Source organism: Haliaeetus albicilla, chromosome 20 (assembly GCF_947461875.1).
Source record: "Haliaeetus albicilla chromosome 20, bHalAlb1.1, whole genome shotgun sequence".
Taxonomy (NCBI): domain Eukaryota; kingdom Metazoa; phylum Chordata; class Aves; order Accipitriformes; family Accipitridae; genus Haliaeetus; species Haliaeetus albicilla.
The window spans coordinates 1764914-1784383 of NC_091502.1; the positions used below are offsets into that span (position 1 = coordinate 1764914).

The window sequence follows — 19470 nt, forward strand, 5'->3', positions numbered from 1 at the left end:
CAACCAAAAGGAAAGGAGCGTGACTCATCTTCTTTATACGCTCCCTTTGGATAATTTTTTCAATAATCTCATGTTAGGCTGACTTTTCCGCAACTCCCAGTTTTCTGATTTGTCCCAGTTTTAAAGATCGGCGCTTGCTTTTACTTTTTCTAGTCTCTTGGAACTTTACCTGTCCTTCACAATTCTCAAAAAATAGTGTCTGGTAGCTCAGAGATTGTCTCAGGTATGTCCCTAAATATTTTCTTCACATCTAGCTAATTTGAAACTAATAAGGACTCTGTCTAACCTGTTCTAACCTGTTCGCTTCTTAGTGCGTCTTGTCTTCTAATCCCGCTGTTGCTGAAGTTATGTTATCTGTCTGATTGCAGTTAGTCTTTTTAATGAAAATTGAAACAAACAAAAAAATTAAACAGTTGGCTTCTCACATTCCTCTGTTTTTAATGGATAGTTTATATTTGTATATCCTTGCTAATCTAACTAATTAGCTGTGTAAGTGCCATGGGCATTTGGTTTGTGCTTAACTGTTGTGACCGTAATCTTTATCCCGGTATAGTGTGTTCTGTTTCTTTAAAGAAAAAAAAAGGCTTTTAAAACTTAATACTGCGCAGTAAAGTTGTTGGGCTGATAAGTGCATTATAAATATAGAGATTTACTTGAGAAAAAGCATCAAAGCAGAAATAAATAGGACATTCTGTTGAAATACATATTTTCTTCCTCACCACAAATCAGTTACACAGAACAATCTGTAACTTTAGGAGAAGTGGTTAAAATGTGTTAAAAGTTAACTGTTTTGAATGGATGTTTCTCACTAATACCTTTAGCTGATGCTTTCCATGTGAAGGCAATGGTCTGCAAATGGGGATTTTTTACCTTTCTAACCGTGGAAACGACTTGAGCTTGTAAACTTCCAAAAGAGTCACTTGAAATGAAAGACGGTTGAAAACAAGTGACACTTTTCAGACAGCAAGTAGTAGTACCAAAACCCCAGAATCTGTTGGACTGCAACATTGTCACTTCTCTTAGGCTGGAATAAAAAAAAAAAATAATATGATGGAATGCCTGTGTACTTGATGCTTAGGATGATGTTGATATTTACCATATGGATTGGACAGGAGGTCTGCTTATTCTCAAAGTAAAGAACAAGATGATTTTTAATAGGTAATATGACAAATATTACCTCTTTGTGCTGAACAGGAAAGCCATTGATCTTGCTGAACAGAAAAGTTAAGAACTAATGAATTTGTACCATCCCCTCATTTTATCTCCAATTGCATCAATAAAACAATACCAAGAAAAATGCCATCCAAATTGTGCAGATAAGGTAAGGCACTTCAGTGATGAATTTTTCCCTGACTTCACCAGGAGTATTTGAGGGATATCTGCTGTTAAGAGTATATGCCCAGTAAACAAGCTTTTGTCATAGAAAGTAAAAGAAAGCCATAAGCAAAGGCAAGACACGTTTCTTTGTTTCATGAAGAATAATGCTGGTGGCAGTTGTAATCATTTGTGTCATCTTAACCATTTCCAGTTAAAAGTAACTTCCTGATATTTTGGTCAGTGCAGCTAGTGTAGTAAACCTGCAGAAGTAGGGGGAGGGTTCTGAATATAGGGGCAAACTAATGAACATTTATATCAGCATTGGAACAGCTTGGGTGAAGTATATTGAGCAAACAGTGATAATTAAAATCTCTGGAAGTGAAGCAGAGTATGTGGCAAGACACACAAGACCACACGTTAAAGCTTAGGTGTGTGCTAGTGGTGTGTTTTAGCTCATGACAAAATTCCTATTTCAACTTGATCTTCAGGTTTCTTAAAAATACTTTCTGATAATGCAGTTTCAGTTTCAGAAATTAATATTTTACACACGCAAATTCATTCATATGAATTCAGTAGGAAATATTTCAGATTCATTTAGGCAAGCAGATTTTGAAGAAGTCTTCTAATTTTGGCTGCCTACAAACGCAGAGTTGGAAAATAGATATTGTGCCTTGTCAGAGAAGCTGTTGCAGTGATGAAAAATGTTTTTAACTCCTTATTATCACTGCCATGGGGTGGAATTTTTCATGATAGCAGATCCCTTCTCTGTTGAAAAGTAAAATTTAACATCATAGTGTTTGTATAGCCAAAATATTAACATGGAGGTGTGAGATTATTCTGACAAAAAGGTTAGTGCTTGGAGAAGGCAGGAAGATAAAATCTACTCATACACAGTAAGATCATGAAATACAGCAAAAATCTTGTGTTACTGTTTGTATTGAGTAAAAGAGCCCATCCCCATCTAAAGATACGACTTCTAATTAGGGTATGTTCACCACTACTCAGAATCTATAATTTATATCTGGGCATTCATGAGTAAGATTCATCTTTCCTAACTTACAGGTTCCTAAGATAGGTCACAGAACTGAACATGTTCCATTGACTGTTGAAGGACCATGGGTTGAATAGTTCCTAAGTATGCATCATATTTTTAGCTTTCTAGTACTAGATGGGTTCAGTCCTCCCAACAGTGTCTCTAAGTTATGTAGACAGGAGCATCTTTGATGATAAAGTATGAAATACTTGAAGCAACATTTTGATTATCCATAAAATCTATTTACTTGTTTAGAAAAACTTTCTAAGTGACTTCATTGAATTTAGAAACAAATAAGGACTTTGAAAGTTATACATTACAGCAGAATGAGATATTAGTGATACTACATGAATTCACGAATACCTTCCTTATTTCTAATTTACAAGGCATTTTTGGAGTAGCACATACATCTGAAAGCATTCTTAGGTTGGGTGAAGCTATTATTGTTCCTACGAGCTAGCAAGATCTTCTATTTTATTGACTTGCAATAAGGCATAGATGGCTTTAATTGTTTGTATTTTATTGTATGTAGCTTTTGCTTTGTCAATGACTACTTATCCCAGTTTCAGAATTGAAGAATGATTTTTTACATGAAAGAAAATCTAGCTTTTTTCTAGATCTTATACCCCAGTCAAAGCATGTTTCTTGGTAGAAAAAAAAAAGATTTAGGTATTTGCTACCACAAATATTTGGCGCACAGTTGAAATAGACAGTATTCCTAATCTCTATCGTGAGCGGAGTACTGGTTACTGGTAAGAAATCAAATCAGAAGATAAGATGTCTCAAAACCCCATGCATTTACAGTGACAGATAGCTTAGTTCATGGGATAAAACTTTAGGATTTTGTATTCTACACATACATCACTGTTCCTCTGCATCAGGAACACACTGAACAGGAAGACATGAAGAACAAAATTGAAGTAGGCACAACCATGACGACAGAAGATTTGAAATTACTTAAACCTCTGTGAAATACCCTATATCCCTTTCATTTCTGGAAACTGTATGATAGTTACCCTTCTGAACATGTTGTAATTACAAGTCATAGCTTCCACTGATTCATCAGCAGGGTTGGGTGAATTGCAGTGTATATCAATACCACTAGACAGGATGGTACCATTTCCCTTTTGCTGAAGAGAGTGAAACTTAGTTCTGCAAACAGAAGATTACTGGTTTTAATTGAAGGCATGAATGCAACTGAAAAGTAAAATCTTATTAGCTGCATTAAGAATTAGCAACATGGAACAAATTACTCTCACCATTAAAAACTAAAATCGGTACTGCATTTGGGGTAATGATCTACTGATTGGCCTGAGGATGTGGCTAGTGAGGCTAATGTCTTTAAGCAGTGGTAAAAGGTACCAGCCTAAGGCTTACAGTAAAGTGGCTTACCAACAACCACAGACATCCCTGATCCTCCCCCCTTGCTTATCTGTAGGATACAGCTGTTGCTGAAACCAAGTTAAATGTTCTCATCTTAGAGAAACAGATTGGCAGGGATACCGAAAAAAATAAATATCTGTCCCCTACACATGGACCTCAAAAAAAAAAGCAAAACACAGCAGAGACTGATATTTTAGCCCAGAAAGAACTCATGAAGGCCATGCAGTCAACTTCTGAGTAGCTGACAAGTAAGCCTTTTTGATCTCCTGGTAATTTAGATAACTTTTCACAGTCTGCTCTAGAAACACATTAAATTTGTTCATTTTATGACACATTTATTGCAGATTAGTTACTCCCTGCTGCTTTCTTGCCATTGTAAAATCTAATGAACATAGAAGCTAATGAAACATTTTGGAAATGAAACATCACAGAGCTGGAGACTGGAGGCGTTATGATTCTGCGTGTTAGCATCCCTTAATTACCTCATACTTACAGTTTATCCATTTGTCAACAGGAAGAATCAAGAGCTCACAAGTAAATATGTTGGGGTTTCTCCTAGTTGTACCAGTTCCTACTGTTCATTGACACCACCGTGCAATCTCAGGAATGTCGTGTTGCTTATCTTGTCCCTACGGTGTCTCAGTGATGTCAGATCATAGCCTTGGGATTTTTCCTCTTTTTTTCTCAGCCTTATTGTTGTTAATGTCCACTAAAAGCCTCAGACCTCTGTGGTAATATTCCATGCTATAAAGGGACTGCAGTGTCACATTGTCAGTCTCACTGCCTATAGTCTGTACTTCTCTCTCCTACTTTGTAGTTCTGTCTGTAGTTATACAATAGAACATCTTATTGCAAGATGTTTTGGCTGGAAAAGCATTCTTATTTATCTGGTATTCTGAGTTGGAAAGCAATAAAGCCTGTGATCAGACCTTAAAGTTGACCTTCTTTAGCTTCACGTTACCATGGGTATCATCATTTTGTTCCTTTAATCTTAGTCACTTGATGGTGAGAGGAAGGACTGAGGCTTCGTGATACATTTCGTTCCTCACTGAACATACCACAGAAACACCCGGTGTTTCTTCTTGGCTGAGCATGCCCACATGAGTGAGAAAGGCAATATAACTCGCTTCTGTCAGGAGTTCAGATCTATTTGTGATATAGTTTTGGCATGAAAAGAAAATCAGGGGAAAAAATGTTCTTCTATTTCATGGCTTACCGAGGACCCACTGTATAGTTATCAGAATACTGTTGGTGAGGAGAAGGTACGTATTTACTTCCTTACCAGTATAGATTCTGTGTAGAAAATATGGTTTTAAAAAACATGCATTTTTGTTTTGTTTTCCCTTCCTTTTTATGTACGCATAGTTCTCCTACAGCAACAGGCAGATTATGGTAATGTCTTAGAGGAGACAAGCAGTGGTTGTGTGGTTACTGAGTGGGATCTTTGCCTGCAGTAAAATTTTATTTTCCAAACTAAATGTGACAACAGAATTGCATACATAAACTGTTCATGGGAGCTGAGACCTATTTACAACAAGCTGCATGGTTACATTCTGCTCAGAACTGGAAATCCCGTTAGACTCTGTAACTAGTCTTGCCACAGCCTTTGAAGACATGAGTTGCTTGACCCTGGTGTGCACAACACCGAAGACTTGCCCACGTGGTTCTCCACAGGCCGTACTGTAGCCCATATCATTTGTGAATAAACTTGTAAACCCATGGGAAACATGGCACTTGACAAAATTTATCGTAGGCTTCACAGTGCTATTCGAGCAAAGCGAATATATGCTCATTTGAACTACAACCTTTTAAAATTTCATGACTTGTGAATTATTTTTGAGAGGAAAAAGAAAATTGTGCCTAAGAAGTTTAGAACTGAGCTCAAAAGGGTTTGTACAAATAGAAAATTAGGGAAAGAGAGAAAATTTCTCTGACGCAGACTAAAGAGAAGAGAGAGTTGCCCTGACAGCAAAGAATGCTAACGGCATCCAGGGCTATATGAACAGGAGCGGCCTCGGTAGAGACAGGGAAGTAATTAGTCTCCTCAGCACATACCAGGCGACATCTGGAATACTGTGTCCAGTTTAAAGTCCCCCAGCTCAAGGAAGACATCACTAAATTGGAGGCAGTTAGCGGAGGACCATCGTGATGGTGGGGAGCTGGAGCACTTGCCTTGTGAGGAGAGTCTGATGGAGCCGGGCTTGTTCAGCCTGGAAAAGGAGATGGCTTCAGGGGGACCTGCCAGCAGCCCCAGTGTCAGTGGGGCAGTATCTCTTCTCCGTCAAGATGATGGAGTTGGGCTCCTCACAGTGATGCATGGTAAGAGGATGAGAGGCGATAGGTATAAATTGAAACAAGAGGTTCAGGCTGGATATAAAGAAAAACATTTTCACTGTGACGGCAGTCAGGCATGGGAATGGGTTTGCCCAGGAAGGCTGTGCAGGGTCCATCCTCGGGGATTTTCCAGAAACAACTGGACAAAGCCCTGAGAATCAAAAAATCGCAGAACGGTTGAGGTTGGAAGGGACCTCTGAAGGTTATCTGGTCCAACTCATTGTAACTCTGGGTGCTTATAAGTATTGGGAGAACTTAAATGAGTATTACTAGGTGAGAGTTACACTTTAGTGCCTAGCATGAATTGCAAGAGAGGGACATAGATAATTGTTTCTTTACGTGTTGGAAACAGGAAAGCTTTTACATAGCAAAGTATATTACAGAAAGTAGCTGGCTGCTTTTTTCATGGACTCTTAAGGTTTTCTACTAAGCAAATATAAGAATATATTCTAATGGTTTTGGCTTGATTGGGTCATTCTACTTTAGTCTTGTTATTTGTTGACCGTTAGAATATGCAGTTCCCTTCCCAACTGATTGCTGTGAATGGGGCCCACACTGGGATTACATCGTAGTTTTACAAGATCAAACAAGTTGGCTGTTAGGTGTTTGGACATTTTAAATCTTTTTTACAAGAAAGGTAAAGAACCTGTTTACATTTGACACGTATAGATGGTTTCTGGAGCAGCTGCTTATGCCAATACATCAACGTGAGGTTCCTGCTGTAGTTACCTAGCGGAATCTAATTGAAAGCTTTCATCTGATTCCTCCTGTTTTCAGTTGATAATTTCCTCTTACAACAGAGTAAATGTTTTTCTTCGTTTCCACTCATTGTTCAGTATAAAATGAGAGTAGTCATCAATGAATCACATAAAACGTCAACAGAAAGGAATTAGCTACTATTGGGCATTAGAAAGGTGGGAGAATTTGGGAAGAAAAGCTTCTTTGGGAAGACCGGGGTATTTCTCTGGTCCATCAGCTCTTAGCTGTGCTGGATGTTCCCTCAGTAACACATCAGTTCTTGCTTCTGTTTCCTTCAACAGCTTGATGAAATACAAACAGTTAGGGCAGCCAAGAGAAATACATTTCATGACATCATTCTCAGGTGGATAAGTTTAAGTTAATTAATTATGCTTGATTTTATTTCTTTGTTCTCTAATCTGTCTAAACTATGTTACAGGCTCCACTGATCATCTATGAAGACTAAATAATGTGCAGGCTTGTACATGGTATTTTCTGACTAGGGAGAAAAAAGTCGTGTTTATTTCTCTTAACCTATGTTGAGGAACCTTAACCATGGGAAGAAAATGGGGAACAGGTCTGATACAGAACTAAATGTTTACTGATGTATTTTTAAACAAGTGAAGTATACTGACATCGTCAGGTGAAGACAGTATAAACATTGCTGCAGACTTCTAATTGTATATTGGCTAAGAAGTGGAAGTCTTTTTTTTCCCTGACTGTATAATATGTCTGGTGATTAATTTAGTATCCATTATGAGTGCAAGACATCAGCATTATGCACACTAAGTTCTCTCATCCTCAGGCCAAGAACCATTTTGCAGGCGTAATGCAACAAAGCCTACAGAGCTGTGTGGGTGTATATAAACTCTAACCTGAACATCTTGCAGTGTTCTCAAGTGGGAGGGTAATTTCGCCTCTTCGTTGATTTTACTGATGTGTCTTATGAGCAAGTAGTGCCATTTCCCCCAACCTGTGATGAATTGAGTGTGCTTGTATTGGTTTTATGTGGCAAGGTTTTGGTAGCGGGGGGGGGTTACAGGGGTGGCTCCTGTAAGAAGCTGCTGGAAGCTTCCCCTGTGTTCGAAAGAGAGCGAGCCTATACCAGCTGGCTCTAAGACGGACCCGCCGCCGGCCAAGGCCGAGCCAATCAGTGATAGTGGTAACGCCTCTGTGATAACATTTTTAAGAAGGAAAAAAAAGTTGGGACGCGGAAAACAGCCACCGGAGAGAGAGTGAGAACATGTAAGAGAAACAAGCCTGCGGACACCAAGGTCAGTGCAGAAGGAGGGGGAGGAGATGCTCCAGGCGCCGGAGCGAAGATTCCCCTGCAGCCCGTGGTGAAGACCCTGGTGAGGCAGGCTGTCCCCCTGCAGTCCAGGGAGGTCCATGGTGGGGCAGATATCCACCTGCAGCCCGTGGAGGACCCCACGCCGGAGCAGGTGGGTTCCTGAAGGAGGCTGTGACCCCGTGGGAACCCTGCGCTGGAGCAGGTTCCTGGCAGGACCTGCGGATCTGTGGAGAGAGGAGCCCACGGAGCAGGTTTTCTGGCAGGACTTGTGACCCCGTGGGGGACCCACGCTGGAGCAGTCTGTGCCTGAAGGACTGCACACCGTGGAAAGGACCCATGCTGGAGCAGTTCGTGAAGAACTGCAGCCCGTGGGAATGGCCCACGTTGGAGAAAGTTCGTGGAGGACTGTCTCCCGTGGGTGGGACCCCACGTTGGAGCAGGGGAAGAGTGTGACGAGCCCTCGCCCTGAGGAGGTGAAGCGGCAGAAAATAACATGTGATGACCGTAAACCCCATCCCTGTCCCCCTTGTGCCGCTGGGGGGGCTTGGTGGAGAAATCCGGGAGTGAAGTTGTGCCCGGGAAGAAGGGAGGGGTGGAGGGAAGGTGTTCTGAGATTTCGTTTTATTTCTCATTTACCTTACTCTGGCTGATTTGTAATAAAAAGTGAGCTAATTTTCCCTAAGCTGAGTCTGTTTTGCCCGTGATGGTAATTAGTGAATGATCTCTCCTGTCCTTATCTCGACCCGCAAGCTTTTTGTTATATTTTTCTCTCCCCTGTCCAGCTGAGGATGGGGGAGTGATAGAACGGCTTTGGTGGGTGCCTGGCATCCAGCCAGGGTCAACCCATCACAGTCTTTTTGGTGGAGAATGCGGGCAGTGTGAGGAATTTGAGATAAGGATAGTAATTGAGAGAGGTAACGGGCAAAACATGGACTGAACGCAGCTAGAGAGTTAAGAGCTGCTTGATGAGTGGGGAAATTTTATTGTTGTAATTGTGGTGAAGGGACAAGGGGTGGAATGTGTGTAAATTGTCCACTTTTTGTCGGTTTTGTGATGATATTATTTTGATTTTGGTGTGGGGAATTCTTTTTGTTAATGTGAGTGAAGATTTTGTGTGATGAATGTAGATTTTAATGATATTTCTTAAAAATGTGATACACAGAGGCGAGGGGTGGAATGTATTGGTTTTATGTGGCAAGGTTTTGGTAGCGGGGGGGGGTTACAGGGGTGGCTCCTGTAAGAAGCTGCTGGAAGCTTCCCCTGTGTTCGAAAGAGAGCGAGCCTATACCAGCTGGCTCTAAGACGGACCCGCCGCCGGCCAAGGCCGAGCCAATCAGTGATAGTGGTAACGCCTCTGTGATAACATTTTTAAGAAGGAAAAAAAAAGTTGGGACGCGGAAAACAGCCACCGGAGAGAGAGTGAGAACATGTAAGAGAAACAAGCCTGCGGACACCAAGGTCAGTGCAGAAGGAGGGGGAGGAGATGCTCCAGGCGCCGGAGCGAAGATTCCCCTGCAGCCCGTGGTGAAGACCCTGGTGAGGCAGGCTGTCCCCCTGCAGTCCAGGGAGGTCCATGGTGGGGCAGATATCCACCTGCAGCCCGTGGAGGACCCCACGCCGGAGCAGGTGGGTTCCTGAAGGAGGCTGTGACCCCGTGGGAACCCTGCGCTGGAGCAGGTTCCTGGCAGGACCTGCGGATCTGTGGAGAGAGGAGCCCACGGAGCAGGTTTTCTGGCAGGACTTGTGACCCCGTGGGGGACCCACGCTGGAGCAGTCTGTGCCTGAAGGACTGCACACCGTGGAAAGGACCCATGCTGGAGCAGTTCGTGAAGAACTGCAGCCCGTGGGAATGGCCCACGTTGGAGAAAGTTCGTGGAGGACTGTCTCCCGTGGGTGGGACCCCACGTTGGAGCAGGGGAAGAGTGTGACGAGCCCTCGCCCTGAGGAGGTGAAGCGGCAGAAAATAACATGTGATGACCGTAAACCCCATCCCTGTCCCCCTTGTGCCGCTGGGGGGGCTTGGTGGAGAAATCCGGGAGTGAAGTTGTGCCCGGGAAGAAGGGAGGGGTGGAGGGAAGGTGTTCTGAGATTTCGTTTTATTTCTCATTTACCTTACTCTGGCTGATTTGTAATAAAAAGTGAGCTAATTTTCCCTAAGCTGAGTCTGTTTTGCCCGTGATGGTAATTAGTGAATGATCTCTCCTGTCCTTATCTCGACCCGCAAGCTTTTTGTTATATTTTTCTCTCCCCTGTCCAGCTGAGGATGGGGGAGTGATAGAACGGCTTTGGTGGGTGCCTGGCATCCAGCCAGGGTCAACCCATCACAGTGCTATACAATGTGGGCTGTTGCTCACCAGAGGATTAAGCAGGAACAACAAACCTGCTTCACTTTCTTCAAACCTTTCATGAGTGACAGACACCTGTATCAGCTTGTACAGTCTTAACATTTTGATATATAAAAGCAGCCTTCCGGTTTTTCTAGAGGAGACTGCCTAGGTTGACAAAAATGCTTACATTGCATTTGGATTGTTTACAGAAAAACCACTGCATCAGTTGTGCTAAAATCTTCAAAAGCAAATTTTATGTGTAGTCTCAGCACTGTTAAATGAAGCTGTCCCAAGTACCTGCAGTAACCATGGTATCTAAAAGTCTGGATTAGTGCAGCAGTTCTTTGTCTGCGATGTGGTACATACTGTGCTTGGATTTTAATGGAGCCATTTATATAGATTTTGTATTTTCCCGTAAAACTCCTCAATATGAATGAAAACAAGCGTGGGCTAAATGTTTGTGCTTTTCAGTGCTCTTTCTGTTACAGATTCTCGCTGGGTTTCTTAATTGCTAACTTATGCAGTTTCTTTGTCTTTCAGAATGTCGGGTGGTGAAATCCACTTCCTATACCAAAATAGCTTCGACTTCACGTAGGAGCACCACCAAGAGCCCGGGCCCATCCCGACGCAGCAAGTCTCCTGCTTCTACTAGCTCAGGTAAAGCACACAAGAAATCTTTCTTAATAACAGCAACCAATCTGTTTCAATACAATTGGCAATGTGCTCAAAATTCCACATTTCTGTGGAAAAACATTGTATGTATGAAACAGTCGATAGTACAGATTCACTTGTTCTCTAAGTTGCATCTCAGACGAAGTGTCTTCCCAATGCAAAATAATTCCTCAGTGTTTTATAAATCATACTCTGGCATTACCATGGTTCAGTTTATTTTCCGTGCATGATTTTGCTGCCAGTACCTAAAGACTGACAAAAAGAGGTATTCTTTGTACTAGGAAGTCAATAAGCACAATGCAGAAAGTAGTCCAAGTTACGCAGCATAGGGTCTGTGTCTGCAAAAGGTTGATTTCACAGGTTTTTTTGTATTTTGTTTCTGAGGGAGCTAAGAGGCAGCAGTGAGGAAAGGATAGGTTAAAGACAATGAGGATATTGAGGAAAGAAGGAGCAGCAGGGCAGAGAAATAATGCAATAACAGATCTGACTGGGAGGTGCAAAGATAGCTGAGGAAGAAATGAGTCAGAGTTGACCTAACAAGCCAGTGGTGCATGCTGGAGAAGACACAGCAAAAAGCTTTAAGAAGTTCTGTCTGAAAGGCCTTGCTTTGGCTGCCTGTGCAGCTGCTCCCACTAAATAGTCTATGACTAGTTCCCCCCTACAGCTTTTTTCCCAAGCAAAACAAATAAATAAACAGAAAAGTGCATTAGATAATTTGCCAGCATTGGTGCCTGAAAGTACAACTGCTACTTGGCATGGGCCAGTTGAGTAGACCCAGTCCAGCATTTGCAGCATTGCTTGTGAATATGGATTTTGCAGGAGACAAACATTAGAGCTGTCTGAAAGCCACCTCGCTCTCTCTGCCCTAAGTCTTCTGCCAACAGGGAAGCGAACGTCATACTGGGACCTGCATCCAGCACCGTGAGGTCTTTCTGGGGAGGTGGTGATCAGAACGGCCCAGGTGCTCCTAGCTGGTTTCAAAGAGGGGACGCACGGACCAGCTGGAGCCGTATTTTTCACAAGAAGACTAAGCTGAGAAAAAAAGCATTCTTGCTCAGGGAAGGAGGAAAGAGGGAGAGACACAATGAGAGACAGAGGTGTAGACGTGGGGAGCAGGGCTGGGAGGCAGCGTGCTGCCTACACATCCTAAACCAGCTGAAGTTGAGAAACCTGAAGAGAGGTAATGGGAGGAAGTATCAATTGTGGGGAACAAGCCCAGAGTAGCTCTTTCTTAAACGTGTATTAAATAGCTTTCTTTGTAGCTAGGTGGAACACAGTTAAATCAAACTTTAGCAAGAGAGGCCCTGTTTGGTGTGTGAGTGTTATGGACTCTTTCTGTTTTTTTTATAATGAATATTCATTTGGGAGTACAGGTAATGGACACTGAATTGTTTATATTGATTTCTATGTGAAATAACTGTCCTGCTATGCATAACAAATGTTTCTGCCATGGGACTAGCAACATTTTTGCCATGTTGACTATGTGATACCTTGTTGGTTTTGGTCCTGAGAGAAATAGTACTGGTTTTACTTAAACATGTAGGAGAAGCGTAGGTGAGTAAATCTTAATTTCCTGCAGTTCAGTTTTAGAAGGGTCTGAGCAGAATACCATTACATGTTCAATCACTGCAAAAGGTCATGAGTTTATTTTACAGCTTGTGAAAAAAACGATGTTTTCATTATGCCACAATAATAATTAATATATCATTAAATTTATAATAAGAAAAGAAACAGGATAGGGGAAATACTGAAAATGCAAACCATTTTGGATGGTTCTGTGTTGATGACAGATTTACCCATCTTGAAAATATCTTAGGTAAAAACAATACATTTACAGAAAATAGGCACATACTAGTTTGTCAAAAGATGGTCCATGACCTTGTCTATTTGACATCATCATTTGGACACTGTAATTAAGATTTTCATAGAGAAAGACATCGGACAAAGCCGTACAAGAATGTATAGGATGCTGACAGAACAGTCTGTCAACTCGTAGAAGCCTGGGTGAAGAACTGGCTGAAGGGCAGGGCTCAAAGGGTTGTAGTGAATGGGGCTGAATCTGGCTGCTGACCAGTTACCAGCGGTGTTCCTCAGGGCTTAATTGTAGGGCCAGTTCTCTTCAATATTTTTATCAATGACCTGGATGCAGGAGTTGAGTGCACCATTAGCAAGTTTGCTGATGATACCGAACTGGGAGGTGCTGTTGACTGTCTCAAGTGACAAGAGGCTTTGCAGAGGGATCTAGATAGATTGGAACATTGGGCAATCATCAATGGCATGAAATTTAACAAGAGCAAGTGCCAGATTCTGCGCCTGGGATGGAGTAACGCTGGGCAAAAGTATAAATTGGGAGAGGAGTGGTGGGCGAGCAGCCCTGCAGAAAGGGACCTGGGGGTGCTGGTCGGCAGCAGGGTCAGCAGGAGTCGGCAGTGTGTGCCCTGGCAGCCGAGAGGGCAAACCCCATCCTGGGGTGCATCAAACAGCATAACCAGCCGGTCAAAAGGGGTGATTATCCCGCTGTATTCAGCGTTGGTGCGGCCTCACCTTGAGTATCGTGTGCAGTTCTGGGCCCCACAATTTAAGAAGGATGTGAAGGTGCTCGCACGCATCCAGAGGAGGGCAACAAAGGTGGTGAAAGGGCTGGAAGGCAAGTCCTGTGAGGAGCAGCTGAGGACTTTGGGCTTGTCTAGTTTGGAGAAAAGGAGGCTGAGGGGTGACCTCACTGCTCTCTGCAGCCTCCTGAGGGGGGGACGTGGAGAGGGAGGTGCTGAGCTCTTCTCCCTGGGATCCAGTGCCAGGATGCGTGGGAATGGTTCAAAGCTGCACCGGGGAAGGTTCAGACTGGACATTAGGACGCATTTCTTTACTGAGGGGGTGGTCAGACACTGTGTGGTGGATTGATCCTGGCTGGACACCAAGTGCCCACCAAAGCGGCTCTATCACTCCCCTCCCGAGCTGGGCAGGGGAGAGAAAAATGAAAAGGCTCCTGGGTTGAGATAAGGACAGGGAGATCACTCACCAATTACCATCATAGGCAAAAGAGACTCAACTTTGGGAAAACGAATTTAATTTATCACCAATCAAATCAGAGTAGGGTAATGAGAAATAAAACCAAATCTTAAAACACCTTCCCCCCACCCCTTCCTTCTTCCCAGGTTCAACTCCACTCCTGATTTTCTCTCCCTCCTCCCTGCAGCGGTGCAGGGGGATGGGGAATGGGGGTTGGGGTCAGTTCCTCACACCTTGTCTCTGCCGCTCCTTCCTCCTCGGGGGGAGGACTCCTCACTTGTCCCCTGCTCCACTGCAGGGTCCTTCCCATGGGAGACAGTCCTTCACAAACTTCTCCAACGTGAGTCCTTCCCACAGGCTGCGGTTCTTCACAAACTGCTCCAGTGTGGGTCCCTTCCCATGGGCTGCAGTCCTTCAGGCACAGATTGCTCCAGCGTGGGTCCCCCATGGTCCACAGGTCCTGCCAGGAGCCTGCTCCAGCATGGGCTTCCCATGGGGTCACAGCCTCCTTCAGGCATCCCCCTGCTCTGGCGTGGGGTCCTCCCCGGGCTGCAGGTGGAGATCTGCTCCACCATGGACCTCCCTGGGCTGCAGGGGGACAGCCTGCCTCACTGTGGTCTTCCTGACGGGCTGCAGGGGAATCTCTGCTCCGGCGCCTGGAGCATCTCCTCCTCCTCCTTCTGCACTGACCTGGGGGTCTGTGGGGCTGTTTCTCTCACATCTTCTCACTCCTCTCCTCAGCTACTCTGCTGCAGTAGGTTTTCCCCCCCTTCTTAAATCTGTTCTCCCAGAGGTGCTGCCACCGTCACTGATGGGCTCAGCCTTGGCCAGCGGTGGGTCCATCTCGGAGCCGGATGGTATTGGCTCTGTCGGACATAGGGGAAGCTTCTAGCAGCTTCTTACAGAAGCCACCCCTGTAGCCCCCCCACCACCAAAACTTTGCCACGCAAACCCAATACACACTGGCACAGGCTTCCTGGAGAGGTGGTCGATGCCCCAAGTCTGTCAGTGTTTAAGAGGCATTTGGGTAATGCCCTTGATAACTTGCTTTAACTTTTGGTCAGCAGTTGGACTACATGATTGTTGTAGGTCCCTTCCAACTGAAATATTCTATTCTATTCTGTTCTGTTCTATTCTATTCTATTCTTGTTACAGCTTAAAAAGGATAAACAATTGAAAATGTTTCCAGAGAAGTTAATTTTAATGGGGACAATGGATCTGATTTGGCTGTCTGTACCTCTTGTGTTTGCTTTCTGCAAACAGTGAAGTCAAATTGTGTGAATGTTACAGGAAGCCTATTTCTAACCTTACAGCCATCAGTATTTGCATCAATATTACTTTCATAAAAGGAAGCAATATTGTACTAAGTGGGCACTGGCCCTCAAGAATTGTTTTTATATCATGTAAAACTAAAAGTAATCAATGAATAGATTTTAAAAATATGCAATTTGGTATTAGACAGTGCATGAAAAAAACAACAGTGGAAAGAATAAGAAACACTAGACTCTCAGATGTTGTTAGACAAAAAACAAAGTCGTCCCATGAAATGCAGACAATATGTACAGATTTCACTATTCTGCCATCCAGTAGGCCTAAAAATACTGCCTATTTATTGGAATTATGTACCCATGACAGTAGTAGAGTAGAGAAATTGCCATCTAGTGCACGTAAGAGCAGATAAATTTTTCCATATTGTCTACATTAAACATCTCAGTATTAGGGAGCCTCCTAAATGACTAGTGCATAATTGGAAGTTACGCTTTTGTTGTCACGTTGTTAGTGCTAAGCATGTATATATGTATTTTTTTATTCTATGCTTTTAAACTGCTTTCAGTTCATCTTTAAACTACTGTTAGGATTTTCTCTTTCATTAGGGATAAACATAAAAAATACTCGAGGAGAACAGTAGATTCTTTGCTTAGATCAAAGGCAATACATACACATTCCAAAAATGAAAGGATGTATCATTTTGTGAAGAGTTGTACCATAAAAGAAAGTTGAGAAAAGTAGGGATAAAGGGCAGGCAGAAAGCATTATTGACAGTGTACCCTTGAGAAAAAGCTAAACGAGATGTAAGGAGAACAGCGTGTTGCTAATTAGAAAGAATCTGATTCCTCTTGTTTGACTCTTGCTGCGTTTTGAAACGTCTGCGCATTCTTGCTACGCAAAAGGATCAGATGCCTGTGTCGGTCATCAATTGATGACCACATCAAGATAATACTTATGGATGACGACATGGGTCAAAAAAGGAAAGTTGCATAGACAAAGAGGATGTGAAAAAAATTTAGAAACCTCAAAGTTGGATATTAAAACTGATAAAATTCTAAAATGAAGGGCTATCCTTGACTTACCCTTAATTCTCTACTGTATACATCTATAGTATGGTATAGCCTTTAATGTCGGTATTCAACACTATTTTTCTTCTCATCCAGCACAGGATAGCTGATCGGGATTCATCATTTTTAGAGTTAATGAAGGTACAGTCTTTGGGTCATTTCCCCATTGCTGGAGAAACGGATGTGTAAATGAGGCTAGGACATGCAGACAGTCTGCTTTGGTTTAAGCACTTAAATACCACCCTCAAGAACTGTTTCCCTTCTTTGACACAGAATTTCAAGTGGTAAGAATTAAGCCAAACTTTGGCTTGAACTAAATGTTTATAAATGTGGTGAAATCCACGAGTCCCTTGTTCTTTACAAATAGTGGTATGGGATGGTGAACTTTCCCAAATTCGTCCCAATAGCTTCTGAAGTTGCTTACAGAAATCAAAGGGGTTATTTTGGGGCATTGGTCGGTTTGTTTGTTTTCTTTAATGTCCGTGTCTCATTTTCACAATACCATTTTACCAAAACCGGTGCTTTGAAGATAAATTCAGTAACGTTAACAAATGATTTTTAGAGAAAATTCTGCTTGAAGACCGTTGCCCCTAGTGCGTAGAGTGTTCTGTTTCAGTCTCGCCTTGTTGTGGTGGCCCTTGACTGTGTGCGGGAGCAGGCAAAGGGACCCCGAGCGTCCCCTCGCCGTGGCGAGCCCCCGGCCGCTGCTCTGGAGAACCGTTTCCCTCATCGTCTCACCTGGTACTGGGGGCAAAGGGCTCCCGGTGACATTCCCAAGGGTCTTAGATAACTTTCACCTTGCCCAGAGATGCCTTTCCCCCTCCATCACCTGTAAAGGCAGCGTCTTTGGCGACCCTGAAAGCCCCGTACAGAACCTGCCGTAACAACACCCTTGGGCTTTGCCACATGGCCACGGCAGTGACGGCGTGGGAACAACAGGATGAAAAAGAGTATCCCACAGGCTCTGGGACATACTGCCACGGCAGCATGGGGGAAAGGGTGGAGCTGCGAGTGGAAAGCAGGCTGCAGGGTCGCAGAGAAAGACCCTTAGCGATGCCAGAGGCCATACGAGCGCTCAGTGCCACACAGATTCAGACCCGTACTCTGGTTAACCGAGGGCAAGGAAATATGTGTCAGTCCGTAAGGGAATGGGAGACGCACACTTCTTACCCTTTCTTGAGCTATACAGTCTACAGTGAGCAAAAAAGCTGCATCTGCTTTTACACCATTTCTTGACATATTGAAGAGGATTGTATGCATTTCCAGAGGCGGTGGTCACCTTTCTTCTGTCCTTGCTTTTTCCTTTTTTTTTTTTCTTAACAGAGCATATGCCTAATGTGCTTATATTTTCCTGGTACTTTTTTCTTAAAAGAGTACATGCAAGCTAAGAAGATCTGTGGTAAGGGCTGACTTCTCCATTATTATATGTTTTGTTCAGTTTTTTATTTACATCTGACAGTGTTTCAAAACAATACCACAAGACAGAAATCTCGCTGCAGGAGGATTGCTTTCTGTTTTTTTACAAATGCATTTGAGGTATTGTCTGCTTCAAAATGCTTTCAGTCTAAATAGAGAAGAGAAGCAGGGAACAAGGCAAAGAAGAGAAGCAGAGAAAGGTAGCATGACCTCCCAGGCAGGCAGAGGGCTGAAGTCTAGTTCCAAGTGCAATAGGTAATCCTGCCTCTATTTAATTTTCCTGATGTCTTAAAGCCTGTAAAACACTTTGATGTTTTTTTTGTTGGCATCAAATATTATTTGGGAAAGGACATCATAAAAGAGACGTTGAATTTCAGTGAGACCGGGTACCAGCCCATTGCTGGTGACTGAAAATTATGAATGTCTGATGGCTATTCAGTAGCTGTCGGCTTCTGTCCGGCTGTCAATTAACACCATTGGTGGCAGCCTCAGCGCAGGTGAAGAGGTTACAGATTCGAAGAAAGCAGCACTTACTCCTTCATGATCATTATTTTTAATCAAATCAAGAGCAGCATGAGATGGCTGGAATTATTGTACCCTTGGTCCATTAAATTAAGGAAGGATAGTACATTCGGGTGAACTCCGTTTTAGCCTCTGAAATCCCAACTCTAATTTTCAGGACTTGCTCTCAACAAAACTAACTACTTTCTTTTTTTGCAGTTTGAGCACCTCCTTCAAAATTATTTCCTTCTCACTTCTCCTCCCATCTGAGCTATCTCCTGTTCCCCTCAAACTATCACCCAAAATATTTCAGATGCTTGAAATATTATTTGTAACAGCAATTCAGGTTTGGTGTTAAGAGTTATTTAGGAGTTTCGGTTATTTGGTGCGACAAGTGTCTATTTCAAGAGTAACTGGGTTGATACGTACCTATTCTGAATGACAAAGGGAACATATGTGAAGGATGGATAGAGTAGGTCGTATTACCAAGGGCTGTGTGTTTTTTTTAAAAATTGCACCTGGGCAAAGAAATTGTGAAACTGCATGTCAAACTAAAGCCTGATCAAAGCTGTAGATGTTCACTGAAGGAAAAAGAGGTTTAGGATATGGAAATTGGATATTACTGAAGGCTTCTTCAGAGCAGATGCTTGTGCTTTTCTCAGCTAGTTAGAAAAAAAAAAGGAAAAAACGTAGATGTGTTCCTCCGCAAGAAGATATGTTTTCTTTTAGTTTGATAGTTCATCCCTAGGCCGTTATCCAGAAACAACCCTTCTTCAGCCACCTGACTCAAGAAGGTCTTTTGGATCCCAAAGGAAGGAACATGATGTATCATATTGTCTGCAGCGAGGTCACATATTTTTATTCACACTGTTATAGGTACTCATCTGACAGATTTTGTAATAAATATGCTGAAGTGAAACTTTCCTGAAGCCAAGAGTACAAACCCATGGGAGTGATGGAGTCATCCTACAGACCCAGGGGTTTCCAGATGATTTTTACTTTGATCCTGGCTTCCTTTTAATTTTTTATTTATGTTGTTTGTATTTGATACTAATAATTAAAAAATTAAGTTTTATCATTTTATAGCCTGTAACAAAAATATAGAATTAGTAA

General features: G+C 42.9%; 1 protein-coding gene across 3 annotated transcripts in view; it reads left to right on the forward strand.

The window, feature by feature from the left end:
• The window catches only part of DCLK1 (doublecortin like kinase 1), a 252017-nt gene that overhangs the window by 159166 nt on the left and 73381 nt on the right, over window positions 1-19470 (forward strand). For all 3 annotated transcript variants that reach the window (XM_069807991.1, XM_069807990.1, XM_069807993.1), the window contains exon 5: window positions 10964-11080. In XM_069807991.1, the coding sequence (XP_069664092.1) occupies window positions 10964-11080 (117 nt within the window). The remainder of the gene's footprint in view (window positions 1-10963; window positions 11081-19470) is intronic.